General features: G+C 30.0%; 5 protein-coding genes across 5 annotated transcripts; 4 read left to right on the top strand and 1 right to left on the bottom strand.

Annotated features, from left to right (window-relative positions):
- Nucleotides 1-467: 467 nt before the first annotated feature.
- GO595_010685 (ABC transporter family protein) lies at nucleotides 468-2,561 on the bottom strand (the record flags this gene model as incomplete). Its single annotated transcript, XM_067913392.1, has 1 exon — nucleotides 468-2,561. The coding sequence occupies one exon, from the start codon at nucleotides 2,559-2,561 to the stop codon at nucleotides 468-470; it is 2,094 nt and encodes a 697-aa protein (XP_067769423.1).
- A 751-nt stretch (nucleotides 2,562-3,312) lies between these two features.
- Nucleotides 3,313-5,466, top strand: GO595_010684 (ABC transporter family protein; the record flags this gene model as incomplete). The annotated part of the gene is made up of 1 exon (XM_067913389.1): nucleotides 3,313-5,466. One exon carries the CDS (start codon nucleotides 3,313-3,315, stop codon nucleotides 5,464-5,466), a length of 2,154 nt encoding a protein of 717 aa, XP_067769422.1.
- Nucleotides 5,467-6,039: 573 nt separating this feature from the next.
- GO595_010683 (small GTP-binding protein) lies at nucleotides 6,040-6,621 on the top strand (the record flags this gene model as incomplete). Its single annotated transcript, XM_067913388.1, has 1 exon — nucleotides 6,040-6,621. The coding sequence occupies one exon, from the start codon at nucleotides 6,040-6,042 to the stop codon at nucleotides 6,619-6,621; it is 582 nt and encodes a 193-aa protein (XP_067769421.1).
- A 2,140-nt stretch (nucleotides 6,622-8,761) lies between these two features.
- On the top strand, nucleotides 8,762-9,898 carry GO595_010682 (26S proteasome non-ATPase regulatory subunit 6; the record flags this gene model as incomplete). The annotated part of the gene is made up of 1 exon (XM_067913387.1): nucleotides 8,762-9,898. The coding sequence occupies one exon, from the start codon at nucleotides 8,762-8,764 to the stop codon at nucleotides 9,896-9,898; it is 1,137 nt and encodes a 378-aa protein (XP_067769420.1).
- A 4,367-nt stretch (nucleotides 9,899-14,265) lies between these two features.
- On the top strand, nucleotides 14,266-14,805 carry GO595_010681 (calcium load-activated calcium channel-like; the record flags this gene model as incomplete). The annotated part of the gene is made up of 1 exon (XM_067913386.1): nucleotides 14,266-14,805. The coding sequence occupies one exon, from the start codon at nucleotides 14,266-14,268 to the stop codon at nucleotides 14,803-14,805; it is 540 nt and encodes a 179-aa protein (XP_067769419.1).
- Nucleotides 14,806-16,263: the final 1,458 nt, after the last annotated feature.

The raw sequence follows: 16,263 nt of genomic DNA, 5'->3' as shown, positions 1-16,263 counted from the left end.
TTCGTTTTACATCAAAAGATGTGGAAGTTGCGCTCATCAAACAAAGTAAACTGAGGAATCAAACAGCAACAGCACTCAGTTTTATAATAATAAAATCTTATTGTATGCGTAATTTTTTTATAGATTTTATATTAAATCAGTTTAAAAATTTGGAATATAATTTTTATATGCAGAATATTTTTAGTACAAATATAGTGATATGCAATCTCAGCAATTTGTTAACTCTACAATTTTAATATGGAATTAAAACACATATTATCAATGAGATTTCTTGGTGATAATCAATTCTATAAAACTTTTTGAATAAATTTAACCAAAACCATTTAATGGTCTCATGTTCCACATGTAAATCAGCGATTATTTCCATAAGTTTCAACAATTTTCTTTTGTGATTCGCCAAAATTAATTTTTCAGCAAATTTCAAATCCAAATTTTATTCATTTCACATAAACATATTACAATTACAATCACTCGAGTGCTTCCAAAGCGATCAACTTCAGTAACATTTCTTCCAATTGTTCCACTGCGAATGTGTATGATCCGATTCCCAATTCTTCTTTTTTCTCGTTCATTTCTGCCAACATATTATGTACTTCCTTATCTACCGGCAAACAAATTGTATCTTTTCTTTCGTCTGACAGATGTGCAGCGGGAATATACTTTTGCACCAAATCCAACACAGGTCCCACTGTACCATCTTCTCGATCTACTCTCAATAGATATCCACATTTATACTTATTCCTTAACTCTGTCGAAGTACCACAGAACGGAATCTTTCTCCCTGAGACAATGAAAATTCTTGAGCTAACAGCTTCGGCCTCATCGAGTGTATGACTTGTGATGATACTTGTTGTGTTAGTGAAACTTGCGATAGTTTTCCATATTAATTGTCTCGCTTGTACATCGACACCAGCAGTTGGTTCATCCATGATAACTATTGGTGGATTACCTAATAACGCTATAGCTATACAAAGTTTCCGCTTTTGTCCTCCTGATAAATCACCTGCATAGTTATCTAACATATCAGTTAATTGTAATATGTCCGCAAAGTAATTAATTGCTTCTTGAATATCTTTTTCATCAATACCTTTAAATGTACCAAACATTTCTAAATGTTCACGTACTGATAATCGATTAAAGATAATATTATCTTGGAAAACTACGCCTAATGATTGTTGTAAGATCTTAAAACGTGGCGATGGATCATTACCATTAAAAACTAATGTACCAGAGTTAGGTTCAATTGCTCCGGATAAGATATTAACTAATGTTGATTTACCTGCGCCATTTGGTCCAATGATTACTATAACTTCGCCTTGATTAATATAGAAATTCGTGTCTTCAAAAACATTAACAATATTACGGCCTTTATATGTCTTACATAATCCTTCAACTTCAATTAGTCGTTTAGCTTCTCCATTCTCATCAATTCCATCATATTGTTCTCCACCAAATACTCGTTTCCATGCCGAAAGTTTAAAGATTTCTGACCATCGAATAATTGGTGTACCGAAATATCGTGGAATTGTAGCATTACCAATAAGGAATATTAAGAAATATAATACAATGTCAATACAAAACCACATTAATCCAATCCATAATTCATATTTTAATTTAGGATAATGTAATTGCCCCCATCCAATAGGATCTCGATCATATAATCCATTTTGATAAAGTGACCCAATAACCATTTGATAACATGAAAATGGTATAATAGATAAAACATGTTTAAGTGCTGTGTTACTTTCTGCTTCTGTTAATGTTACAAGGTTATGAAGAAATGCAAAAAATAATTCAAGAATTAATAGAACTATTGTAAACATTCGCCCATTTGAGCCACGCTTGAAAAATGTTGAAAACGCATATTGGAAACAAACATGTGATATAATAAATAATAAACTGAGAACAAAAAGAAGACTGAAATCAGTTCCAATCATACGGAACCAATAACAAAACATTAATGAGATCGCTAGATATGGAATGATTGATAATATGATTGGAGTAATAAAGTTAACTATCCAATACGCTGACTCAGGACATCCATTCATAAAACAAAAGGCTGCGACTTTTGTGTCTTTTTCATCTAAAACTGTACCAAAGTCTGGCATAGTAGATATGATGAGTGGAATAACAATAACAAACATAAATACATAGTCCATATTATATAAAATTGTGCCTTCTATGGATGGATAACGTTGATAGCTATTGTTAAATTGAAGCATTCGTTGATAATTAACATTTGTATAATTTGATTGAAATGCTAAAAGTGAAAGATAATAACGAATAAAGTTTAAAATGTCCGACTGTGGACATGTTAAAAGTGATTGGCAATAAATTTCAAATTCTGGACTTATAAATGCATCTGGACTTTCTGAATTTGTCCAATATATCCCAAGACCACTACCATCAGTGCCATCAACTATGTCTTTCAGTTCATCAAATGAATTTGGGTATTCGACTTGAATTGATGTTATTGATAAATAAATCTGAGAAAAGAAATTCATCATTGAGTTAACAAGAGTAGTATTTGGCATAGCAGCCATTCTACTTTCGTTGGACATAGCAAAGAAAATGATTAAATCTGTTGATACTAATTGAGTGTAATTTCTTTCTGGATTTTCAACCAGCTCCTGAGGTCTCCCAGAAATAGAATCCAAGGGGTATAACACCAGATAAAAAACATAAGCAATCACTAATTCAATTATTGAAGATACTCTTCTTATTTTTAACAAAAATTGTTTTTTAAACAATACACCTAAAGTTCGAGCATAACTATGTTTCCGATTTCCCCAGTTCCCTCCTGGGATACTTGTGGTCATTGAGAATGAATATTTTGAATTGGCTAGTGGGTTACAGAATTTTTCAAATGGGTTACAGACGTTTTCATTGCAATTTTTGATCGTATCTTTGAAAAAGCTATTTTTTGTGTGAACGATGTTTTTTTTCGATATTTTTAAATTAAAAATATCTTCATTAAAAATTCATATTTCTAATTTCTTTTTGGATTATTTTTATCGCTTAAATAATTTATTAATTTGTATTGATAATTTTTTGGAAAATATCTATTAATAATAAAGATATTCACTTAAATTTTTACCAATACTAATTTGCGCGTAATTTTCTTGGTCACATCACGAATAACGATAAATAGATTTTCTTGAAATGGGATTTAAAGCATCACATTTTAGGGCAGTCTTATTTAGAAAATATGTTATGATAAAACGTTCATGGCGATCATTTGTTTTTACAATAGTTGCATGTATTATTGCTTCTGCTTTAGCAATTGCAATTTATTATGCCATGTCATATTTTATGGCACCTGATGTTAAAGTTATAACTTTTCAAGATTTCGCCCAAAATTCAAATTATTTGCTTTTTGTTGATGATGGAAGTTTGCCTGAGTTTTCAATTTTTAAACAAGCATTAATCGATATCTTTGTAAGGGACATGGGTGTAGAACCAGGTTATACCGTTTTTAACTCTTCAGAAGAGCTTAATGCATGGGTTATTAGACAACAAACTTCACTTCAAGAACCTACATATATACCAATGGGAGTAATGTTTTATCAAACGCCTGACAATTCTTTTGCAATGTCCACATGGTACAACACGTCAGGTTATCTTGAAACTACAGAACAATTTACAGTTGATGCAATTGCCACAGAAGCGGTTTGGAAAGCAGTTTACGGTGGAAACTTCACACTTACCTTTACAGTCTCAGCCAGTCGTAACATAGAATATTTCTTTGGTAATATTGGTCCTATTATTCTAGTTGCTGGACTTTATTCAATTATTCCATTAATCATATCACAACCGATCATTGATATCACTGGCGAAGTACGGTCATATATGATCTCATGTACACTTACTATTCTTCCGTATTGGCTTGGAACATTTTTACTTGATTTTGCGATGTGGATATTTACCACCACTATCATTTGGGCTATTTTTTGCATCGCTCAAATCCAAGCATTTCTTGATAATATGTTTACCACTTGGTATACCATAGTAATGCTTGGGCCATCATTTATATTTTTCATGTATGTTTTATCCTTTTTATTTGATAGTCCTGAATCTGCTAATCGCCAATGTTTTCTTACATTTATTATCTTATTACTTATTCCATATGTTATCCAATGTATTCGATGGGCTGCTAATCCAGTTTGGTTAGAATGGATTTATTCATTAATACCACCATTATCATTACAACGTATTTTTTCATATGAATTATCGAACATTGGACCATTAGCACAACCATTTTCATATTATTGGAAGTATTCATCATCACAACCATTTTTCATAATGGACTTTGGTAACATTGTAATCTATGGCTTAATATTATTCATTATAGAATCAGCACGAAATTCAGTTAAGCGAAGATTAGCCAAGAAGTCATTTGGAAATTATGATGAATTCTTTAAAGAGATTCGTGATACACAAGAATCAACATCAGATGTATTAGAAATGCGTGAACGCGTAGAGAACTCACATGACTTCGCAGTACGAATCCATAATGTTTCACGTTTATTCTTTAATACTGAAGGCAAACCAATACCAGCAGTTAATCAAGTTTCATTAGGTATAGAGAAAGGCTGTTTATTTGGGTTCTTAGGTGCTAATGGTGCAGGTAAGACAACATTAATTCGAATGATAACTTCATTGTTACCACCATCAGATGGTACAATTGAAGTTAATGGAGTTGACATATCTAAATTCCATGATCCGACAGCTATTAGTGTATGTCCACAATTTAATAATCATTTATGTAATGAAATGACGCCAGCGGAACACTTTAAGTTATATGGAATGTTATTTGAGTTCACGAAAGAAGAAGAAGAGAAATCAATTCGATTAATTCGTGATTTACAACTTGAAGAACTTAAAGATAAACCATTACAAGACTTATCACAAGGAGATGTCCGGAAACTTGCAGTTGCATTATCATTTTATAGTCGAGCGAATATTATATTACTTGATGAACCAACAGCTTCATTAGATCCAGTTGCAAGACATAATGTACAAGAACTAATTCTCGAATATAAAAACGACAAAACGTTTATGTTATGTACACATTTATTAAGTGAAGCCGAATTCTTATGCGATATCATCTCGATTATGGTCAAAGGTTGTGTATATGCAATTGGTACTCCACAACAATTAACTGAACGATTCGGTACAATATATAAAATCGATATTATGTTAAAAGATGACTCGAAAGAAGAAGCGGATAAATGTACAAACTTCTTCGAGAAAATATTGCCAAGCGCACAAATGGAAATCTCTCGACCAGCAGCAAGACTATATGACGTGCCGGCAACGGATATAGAAATGGCGGATTTGTTCGGAATTATGGAACAAGGAATGAATGGAGATAATGGATATTGTTATTATACATGTTCTTCTTCTTCTTTGGAACATGTGTTCATGGAAATATTAAGGAAATCGGAAACAGATGAAGAGTTATAATTTGTTTATGTTGTAATAGTAAATAATAAATTTGCAATGTTTTAAATATGGGAAAATCCAAAAATTGTTACATTGCCGCATTTAGGCATAAATATATATATATTTACTATCTACTACAGTGGTAAATAATAGAAACGATACGAACCAAAATGGTCTTCTTATACAAATAATTTCAGATAATACAATAATTTGAAGTAATTACCAAATTTTTTTTCTGTTCCATGCACAGTTTTTGATATCATCAGGAAATAAAGTTATTTATGAGAATTCTCATAAATATACGCACAGGACAGTTTCAATATTGTCACTATTAATTTAAGGTTTCCCCTCTTACAGAATTTTTTTAAGTACGAAAATATGTTTCAAATACATTGTTAATGTTAAAAATTCAGTTTCGAATATAAAATCCAGATTTATAATAAGATTATGATATTCTAGAGTTACATATATCCTTTAAATTTTCACGTGAATGGTTTTAATTAAAATAATTTTTAATTTGTGCAGGTTTGAAGTGTAAACCTTTTTGAGTACTTTTAACGGTTTTTATAATGAAAATCAAAACAGCTTTTTTGCATGCAAAAAAAAATCAACATTGTTTTACTCGGTGATTCTACCGTTGGAAAATATACAGTGATAAGAAGGTATTCTAGTGGAACCTATATTGATGAATATGATCCATATTTAGAAGAATGTTTTGACTTAAAAGTTAAAATTGACAATAAAGAAATACCATTTCATGGTATCCTAGTAGCATGTCAAGATGACTTTGCATCAATGTGGCCATACAATGTGAGAAAAGGGGATGGATTTATATTAATGTACTCAATAGATGATGAAATCAGTTTTAATGAAGTTCTAAAGTTTCATGAGCTCATTAAGAAGATAAAAGGTGATACACATGTACCAATTGTACTTTGTGGGAATAAATGTGATCTTCAAAAGCAAAGAAAAGTAAGCAAAGCTCAAGGCGATGAACTTGCTCGAAAGATTGGCGCGAAGTTCTTCGAAAGTTCAGCGCTTGAGGGTATTAATATTCAAGAAATGTTTGAAACTATTGTTGGAATGGTAATTAATGGTTGTGAAATGGATGGCAACAATATAAAAAATGAAAATAACACGGAAACGAAGCGGCATGAAGTATGTTTTATATCTTGACTTTAGTTTAAATTTATAAATTTTATATAAAAACAGAATAAACATTAATTTTTGATGAAAATGTTGTATTTTTCTGAGAAACGCATTGGCCTAGGTCTATCCAATCAGATAAGAAATAATATAAAGTGTAAGTGAACATAAATATATTAAATTTGATTCACAAATATGAATTTAGTTTCACTTAAAATTGGTTTATTTGCAATTTATCACCATTATAATAAATGATTGAATTATTTCTTTCTTTGTTTTATCAATTTTTCACATTAAATCATGATCAATGGCCGTTTATTATTTCAGCCCTCATGCATTCCAAAGCACATGAACAGTTTCGTGCTTTTCTAGCTGCATCTCAGCGTGATATTATTCGAAAGGAACGTTTTTGCTTCGTTTCAAACAAGACTATATTTCAACCAAGTGACGATCAAATTAATGAACTTGAATTTCGTCTTGCAAACTTTATTAAAACTCCATCTTTTGAAGAAGGAGGAACTTTCTTTAATTTGTACGAAGTTCGTGATTTACTTCCATTTATACCAGAAAATCATTTTAATGAATTAATCAATTCACAAATTCTTGATAAAATCTTTGAAATATTATCACATGCTATAGAAAACGAAAGAGAATATGTGGGGTATGGATATTATATATTTACATTACTATCTTCATGTATAACACCAAGATCACCATTTGTTTCTGTTTTAATTAACAATTATAATTTTATTTTAAATCTTCAACGTTTTCTTAATATAGCTACATATGATAAAATAAAGGAAATTAGAGCGTCAATTAATTGTCTTATAAAGCTCATTGATCTTGGCGATCCAGAAATCAACAAGAAATTACTTGAATGTAAAATACTTGAAATTATGATTGGAAGGTGTAATTCTGATTTGGATCAGAAACCTACATTTCAAGATGATATTAAAGCAATATTACATCTATCATCAATAGATAAAAATAACAAAATGAAAGCACAACAATTTTCTCAACAACTTGTTTTATGTGAACAATTAGAAAATGAGCAAATTTGTGATGCACTCACTTTATTGGCAGGGATATTACGCCGTGTTGTTCCATTAACTCAAAGTTATAATTCACCAAGAGTCCTTGGTAGAATTCTTGAACTTTTAACATCAAATGATGAAAATATTCGCGAAAATGCTCTTCTTGTAATTCATCAGTTATCATGCGGTGATATTGGACCAATTTCTTTCCTTTTAAGTCATAATTTACTTCAAATTCTTTCAATGTTATCACAAAATGATAAAAAACATACCCAACTCATTTTTAAAATCGTAGCAAATCTTGCTCTTAGACCTGAATTAATTGAAGCTATTATTCAAATGGGTTTTATATCTTCATTAATAGATGCAATCGAAAATGGGACAATTATGGATTATATGTCTGCGTCTTGGTTGGCATCAAATATTTTATTTCAAGGAACTTTAGAACAAATTCATTTAATATCAAATCAAACAATTTTTAACTCACTTCTAACGAACTTAGATTGTGATAATGATCAGTTAGTATCCGTAATTCTTGAGAGTATTTATGCTGCATTAATGAAAGAAAAGCAATGTCAAAGAACAGAAGTATATCAATTAATTTCTTCAATGGGATTTGTGAACGCTTTTGAAGAAATGGCTAATAATGGCGATAATAATTATGGCGCATTGATACAAAGTTTGTTGGAATTATTTAAACAATAATTTTTCGTATAAATTTATAATTTATTTCGTACGAACTTAAACTTATTTTCTCTTTTGTGTAGTTAAAGTCTGGTACCTCGTCACGTGTTGCCACTCCCCAAAACAAGATCTTTTCGAGTTTCTTCTGCTTCTTTTTATTGTTATTCTTAATATTATTACTATTGCTTTGTGCTTTTAATATTTCGACATTAAATAGTTCGTCATGTTCAAGTAATTGATGATGGGTTCGAAAAAAATAAAAAATTTGCATCTGGCAGGACTCGAACCCACAATCCCAGCCTCCGAAGGGCTGTGCCTTATCCATTGGGCCACAGATGCTTCCGATAATTATTCTTTAATTCGTTAGCTAATATATACTAAATGAAATTTGATGAAGTTCATTCGAACAACTATATTATAATATTGACAAGGTTCGTTAACTATAACTCAGTATGTCTGAAGTAAATCCACTTGATCAATTTCCAAACATAGCAATTGCTCAATTACGTGAAAGATATGCCATGTCACGTTCTCCAGCAGATGAAACAGCTTTGATGGAAAAAATTTTTGAAAATAAAATGTGTCCATATTATCTTTTACTTTGTCAACAATTTGACTGGGTGGTCGACGAAAAACTTGCAGCTGAGCTTTCTAACTCAAATAACGAAGAACTTGCTGAACTTCAACATGCCTTATCTGATGCTCGAGAAGCTAAAGGCGAAGAAGATGTTCGTGTTGCTTTACAGAATCTTGCGCTTTTTTACCTTAAGATAGGTGATTTCCAAGAAAGCAAACGTCAACTTTCAGAATTATTTTCACATACAATTGCCCTTGGCCAAAAACTCGATGTTGTTTTCTGCCAAATGCGAATTTGCTTCTTCTATAATGAACACGTTGCATTCAAAGAGCTTCTTGATCAAGCACAATCTCTCATAAAAGAAGGAGGAGATTGGGAGCGTAAAAATCGCCTCAAAGTTTATGAAGGTCTTAATCTCTGCATCAATCGGAACTTTTGTGCCGCCAGCCAACTTTTTATTTCGACATTATCAACATTCACGGCAACCGAATTAATGGATTACGAAGACTTTGTATATCGAACAGTACTTCTCTCAGTTTTATCTCTCAACCGCGCCGACTTTGGTGCCAAAATCGACCGCGCAATGGAAGTTCGGGCATCGAGCAAACCAGTTCAAGGACTTCTTTCGTTGTACCACTTAAACTACACAGAGTTCTTTGACGCGCTGACGGAAGTTGAACAGCGCATGAAAAGTGATATTTGGTTCTCTCGACATTTATCATATCTCATCAAAGAACTTCGAGTGAAGGCGTACAAACAGTACTTGGAACCGTACGAAGCATTGCAGATCACTGCAATGGCGCAAGCGTTCAGAGTTACGCCGCAATTCATCGAAGCAGAAGTCAGAAGATTCATAAGTAGTAATAAGCTAAGCGCAAAAATAGACAGAGTCAGCGGCACAATACACACAAACCCGCCTGATAGCAGGGCTACAATGATGAGAGAGGCTCTGAAGGGTGGCGAGATACTCATCTCGAGATTACAGAAACTTGGAAGGATTCTGTCAGCCTAAAAAGGAAATATGTCAAAGGTTAAACAGCTTAAAATAGAATTTGTATTTGATTTTATTTTTTGGGAGAGCAAATTGAAATTTTTGGTTTTTGATAATTATCGTGTCGAAGCTGTAGAACATTTACGCATTTGTTCAGCACTTGTCAATAAAAGCACAGAATATTTTTTTATGAGAATTTGAATTGTTTGAAATCTGATTAAATATGTATTTTTCATATTTATGTTAAACGTAAGTAATTAACAACTAGAACAAAGAAAGTTTTGAATTTACTTTTGTTTTGAAAAATTTAGAAAATTAAATTTTTTTTTATGTTTTCAGTATTTATAAAATCTGATTCATTTTTAATTTAGAAGATAAACTATGACCAAGTAATACCAAAATCATTGATTTGTTCATAATGAATTTAAAATTTTAATTGTAATCTTTTATTGTAATTTTCGAAAAACTCCTAGGAGCTTATCGCAGCACGTAATATTTATTGATAACACTATTAATTCGATGTGAACCAGTTTCTGCATCCAAAAATGCTGAAAAATGATTTAAAACGTATTTATAAACGTCTTTCTAAGAATGCTATGCTGTTTGATTTTTGTGGTGTATTCAGCTGATAACTTCCCTTACCTATCAACTGAGTGCCAAAGTAGTCAAGTATATAATTCTACTGGTTATGGTTGCGAATCGTGCTCAAATGGAACAACTAATTATTCTGATTATTGCAGACCTGAAAATCAACCATATATACTCGAAAATGGCGCATTCGTTAGCGAATGTAATGACGAAGGTTACACCATTTTTGGAGGAATTTGTTTCGAAATTTCAAGATTTGAAGAAAAACTCAATTATTATAAAAATCTTGTTGAATCGTCTAGCATCATCTACTATGACACGCTGACTTCATTGGATTCCAACACAGTTGTGTCTTCTGCAATGTCAGAAGAATTTAAAAATCAATTAATTGCGGCAATGATTTGCTATAATGTTGACAAAACAAATCAAACAGCGATGCAAATGATTGGGAATGCATGTGCAGTCACAAGTTATGATATAAATTCAATAGCTTGTGATGTATTCAATAATAACATCACACAAAATCAACCAACTAACAGGTACGGTTATAGATATTGGCCTCAGAGTGGACCCTTTCTGCATTATGGATTAAATACACCTCTTGAATATGTAATGAGTGAAAATCTCATCTCAACTCGCTTTTCAATCGGGCAAGAAATAACTTTTCAGCTTGGAAGGTTTTCGAAATATGGAAAGTTCTTAGGATTTACGGAGTTAAAACTTAACTTACAAAAATGTGGAAATACAAATGATATTATATATAAATGGAGAGAGTTTGGAACAAATTATTATAGTAGTTGTTTAATAGATCTATCAGAGCTTATAGAGTCTGACACAACTGATTTTTTTGATCCTTTTATTGAGGATACTATCATTTCAGGTAATACAATTTTAAGACCTATTCCAGTTTTTCTAAAGAATTACAGAGGCACATCTTCTCTCGCAGTTAATCGTCAAGAAACAACTTCTAATTATCGTGCTGCTCGTCGTTTTTTCCTTATGGATAATTACACTTCATCAGATAATCCAAACGGAGTTATTCAATATTTAACTAATCTCTCAATTGCGGTGAACGTTAACGGCGAATCAATCATGCCTTTGTTTAACATTGAATATTCGCAAATACGAAAAACTGATATTGTTCATACAGATGAAATTCGTTTTAAGGAAGAAACGTTAACGCATAAAAAATTTACTTTTGAAGTCATGTATTTAAGTAATCTCGATTCCTTTTGGCAAGCTCTTCTGATTGTCTTTTGTATATGTATTGTTGTTGCATTAATTTTTCTTATATTTAAGATGTTTACATTTTGTTGGAGAAATGCATCTGATGGGTTTAATTTCTCGGTATTTTTAGGAATTATTGGTTATTCATTTGATATATTTAGTTTAATGTTATTTATTATATCATTTGCATTTTCGCTTTATGTGTTTATATTATTTAAATTTGTAAAAAACACTTCTTTCTTTCTTCCACCAGAAGAAGATTTCCAATTATTAATACCTGTTTTATGGGTTGCGTTTGGACTTAAAGCTATATCTATTATCTGTTTTATATTAATACAAAGAACTTATAATGTTTTTATTGTTGATTGGGAAACGCCTAAACCAAAAGATATATCTATTTCATGTTGGAGACGGATAATGATAGGAAATGAATTTTGTCGAATTAATATTATTCGAAGTTATAATGTAACATTTACATTACTTACAATTGTTTTCATTATATATGGATTTGATTTAGATTTATTAGCGACACCAATTCCTTCAACTCAACTAATTGATATGGGGAAACAATACTTTTTGTTAAGATATGCTTTTGTTTCATTCATTTGGTTAATTTTAATTCTTCTTGAATATATTTGGTATAATTTTATATATTGGAATATTATCGGAAATCCTTTTTTAAATTTTGTTGAGCTTTGTTCATCATCGAATATATCCGTACAAATAAAAACTTGTAATTTCCATGGATATTATATCAATGGGAAATCTGATAATGAAATAAAACCTAAAAAAGAAAAATCAAAAACAAATGAAAAAGTTTTTGAGACATTTTTTTCGACTGAGTTACGAAACACTTTTAATGATTTATTTAATACAATGATGGCCCAATTTGGACCTCCTCCTGTTGTAAGTTTAACTCCACATTTATCAGGAAATATTCCACATGAAGTATATAAAATTAATAATGAATTAAATCAATTCATGAAAAATGTTTATGATAATGATAATGAGAACGGTCATAAAATTTTGATACAGCAAAGATCAATTTCACAAGAGTTATTAGAAACAGTTCCAACGGTATTAGAAGATAGTGTATTTACAATTGTAAAAAATGACAGATATAAAAAGGCAATGTTAAGCGGAATAGAAATGAAACTACAATTGTTTTATTTGTTGTTGCTTGTTTGTATTGATATGGTAACAGATTCATTGTGCATTTCGGCTTTGGTGGTGTTTTTAATAGATTTTTTGATAATAAAAATATATAAGTTAATGGGAAGAGCAAATCTTTCAAAAAAGTTTCTGCTTGATGACAGATTGTTGAAATAACATTATTACATATATTGTGATTTAAATAAATAGAAAATTACGATTTTTTTTTTCTTTTATTCTTAAAAGTGTGTTGTATGCACACCTTTGTACAAAAATAAATATTTATTTTATTGTAATGATATTTTTAATTATTTGTACATTTCATTTATTGGCTAAAAAACCAAATTATTCTGTAATAACCTTTATAAAGCCAAAAAGCAGAAACAAGGAAATATGACACGATATTAAAGAATAATCTAGTTTTTATAAACTTAAGGATTTCTTCTAGGTAACCTACTCCAAGTTTCAAAATTTCGGATTAAATAATAATAATAATTTTTTAATAACTTATAAATTATTTAATACAGCACTTATGAAAGCATCTTCAGTTGGTTATGTAGAAATAGTTAATTCTCTCAATAATTTTCTTCAATATCTTAATCAATAATTTACGAATGATCAACTGGTTTATATTTAATTATATCCATTTTGACCTATTTTTATTCCTTGTAGATACTTCTCTTGTTTTTGGTTAAGAAGTAATTTTACTATTTCTATATTACAATTATAAGATGGTTTCATAAGTGCAGTTTCAAACAAAATAAATAATTTCCAAATATTATTTTGAAATAGGGCAAAATCATGAAAACAAATATACAACAAAACAAATAAATATTTTGAGCATTTATATCAATTCCTTTAAAAACAATAAGTACATATGTAACTATTTTTATATAACCTTTTGAAGATGCCAATATAAGCGGTGTATCATTTATTAAAAATAATTTCCAATAATTATTTTAAAACATCATTTTATTAAAATAAATTCCATTTAAAACAATTAAATATTTTGTTCATTAAATAAGTATCTTGAGCATTGATATCAATTCCTTCTTGTTTAAGAAGTAATTTAACTATGTCTATATTTCCTTTTTCAAAAGCATATATAAGTGCTGTGCTAAATAATTAAAATAATTTCCAAATATTATTTTGAAAAATTGATATTAAATAAAACAAATAAATATTTTTAGCATTAATATCAATTCCTTTTTGTTCAAGAAGTAATTCAACCATTTCTGTATGACCTTTTTCAGATGCGATCATAAGTGCTGTTTGAAATATTTTAAATAATTATCAAATATTATTTTGAAATATTATATTAATTAAATAATTTATAGTTTTAGCATTCTTAAAAAAATTTTTTAACTTGAGATCAGATTTGTGGGGTGCCCCACAATTTCACATAACATTTCATTGACCGAATGCTCCAGTATTTGTTCTTATCAGTTGGAGCCTCTTTAGTTGCTTCAATTATCAATGTTACAATTAACTGGTTTTTAATGTACCGTGACTCTAAGTTTGTATCACAATCTGAGCAAATTGAAAAGAATAAGAAAATAATTGAAGAACTTCAATCAAAAGATGAAGAAGACAAGGCATCAGCTAAAAAGATCAAACGATTGAACAAAGAAATAGAAGAATTTCAGAAAGATATTTCAATGAAATCAGCAAAATCGAATCTCATTTCTGGTATTGTTCTTTTCATGTTTAACAGACTTGTTAAGGGATACTTTGAAAACATAGTTTGTGCAAAAATTCCATTCACACCTTTCGGAATTATTTCAAGAATATCACATTCTGGAATTGAAAATGATAACTTAAAAGATGGAAACTTCCAATTTATCTACTGGCTTGGCACAACCGTTTTCCGTGATATGCTTAATAAGTTATTCGGTTTCCAATTAGTTAAAATGGATTTCCAATCAATGATGGATTCGAAGATGCAACAGATGCAAAAGTAAACGCCACTTTCTTTGGTATCTATTTGACTAAGTAAAATCAAAATATGAAATTTTTAATTGATGTAAATATAAACATTTTCAATTAATCTTATTCAATTATATGTATATATTTTGTAATTGCAATAGTAAAGCAGTGGCTTTATTACATTGATTTATAATATAAAAAAATGAGATTAAATCTAAATAATGTCAAAGTCGATTTTAACCAAAACTCAAAAATAAACAAAAAGAACGAAAAGCTGATTTGAAGAAAAACATAACAATATTTATTCATCATCCTCTTCTTCAGATTCTGAACTCAAATCACTTGAACTATCTTTATAAGGGAAAGCAGCAGCCAAAGGGTCTTCGTCATCTATTTTATTTGGTGTTTCTCCTCCGTATTTTGTTGATAATATCAATTTTTTCCTTCGATATTCCCCGTTAATATATTGTTCCCAATCTGTTGACTTTTCTAGTTTTCCCTTTACCACCAAACCATTTATTAATTCTATCATTTTATCTATTTGCCCCCAAAAGCATGAAATAATTTTTTCTCTTTTGTTTATCACGTCGATCAAAACCGCCATCATATTTGTCACTTTTACGAATTCTATGAACTCTGGTTCAAATCTGTGTAAAGCTTTGAATAGCGATAAAAATGCCAAGTGAAGGAAACTGTTCGTTTTGCATTCAATAAACACTTCAAAAAAATATATCAAAAAGTCAATTATTTCCTTTTCGATGTAATTGTCGGATTTCATTATAAACTTTATAATACCTATAGCATATTTCTTGTCGCTTAAGAAGGTTTTATCTCGCTTAATGTATTCGATGATTTTGTTGGTGGATTCTTGGAGAAGTGTAATGATTGAATCTAACTCTTCTTTGCTGAAGGTTTTAGTTAGTGCATATAAATACCCTAATGATGATGACGAAAGTTCTTGTGTAGGGGAATTAATAGCTAAATCAATTATTTCTTTGATTTTGGATTCATTTAGAATTCGTTCAAGTACAGTTTTATTATGTGGAATTGACTTAAGATATAGGGTTAAAAGATTTAATGATCGACGCGCAATTGTTTCGGGATATGAAAAAAGTTTATAAAGATAAACATCAATATGAAGATTATTTAACCAAGCTTTTGCGAAACCAAATGTTTGATCGGAAAGTATGTTAGACACAAACTCGTAATATGGATCTTGGTCAATTTTGCTAAGTAAAAGTTCAAAAAATTCTTTTGGTGATTTGATATCATTTAAAACTAATGAACTCGAAAATTCAACTATTCCACGAAGAATAGCTAATAAATGAACTTCGTGAATATTTTCATTAAATTTTTCTATTAAATAATTAATAAATTCCGGATCTCGAGAAAAACGACTTTTTAATTGTTCATTTTCTAATAGAATTGCTAATGATCGAGCATTAATAACATCATTATCATCCTTTGATATTGCTCGATTTATTAATTCTTTA

Source organism: Histomonas meleagridis (genome assembly GCF_020186115.1).
Source record: "Histomonas meleagridis strain 2922-C6/04-10x chromosome Unknown scaffold_61, whole genome shotgun sequence".
Lineage (NCBI taxonomy): Eukaryota > Parabasalia > Tritrichomonadida > Dientamoebidae > Histomonas > Histomonas meleagridis.
Note: the sequence above shows the minus strand (reverse complement) of the source record. Positions and strands in the feature narration are given on the sequence as shown.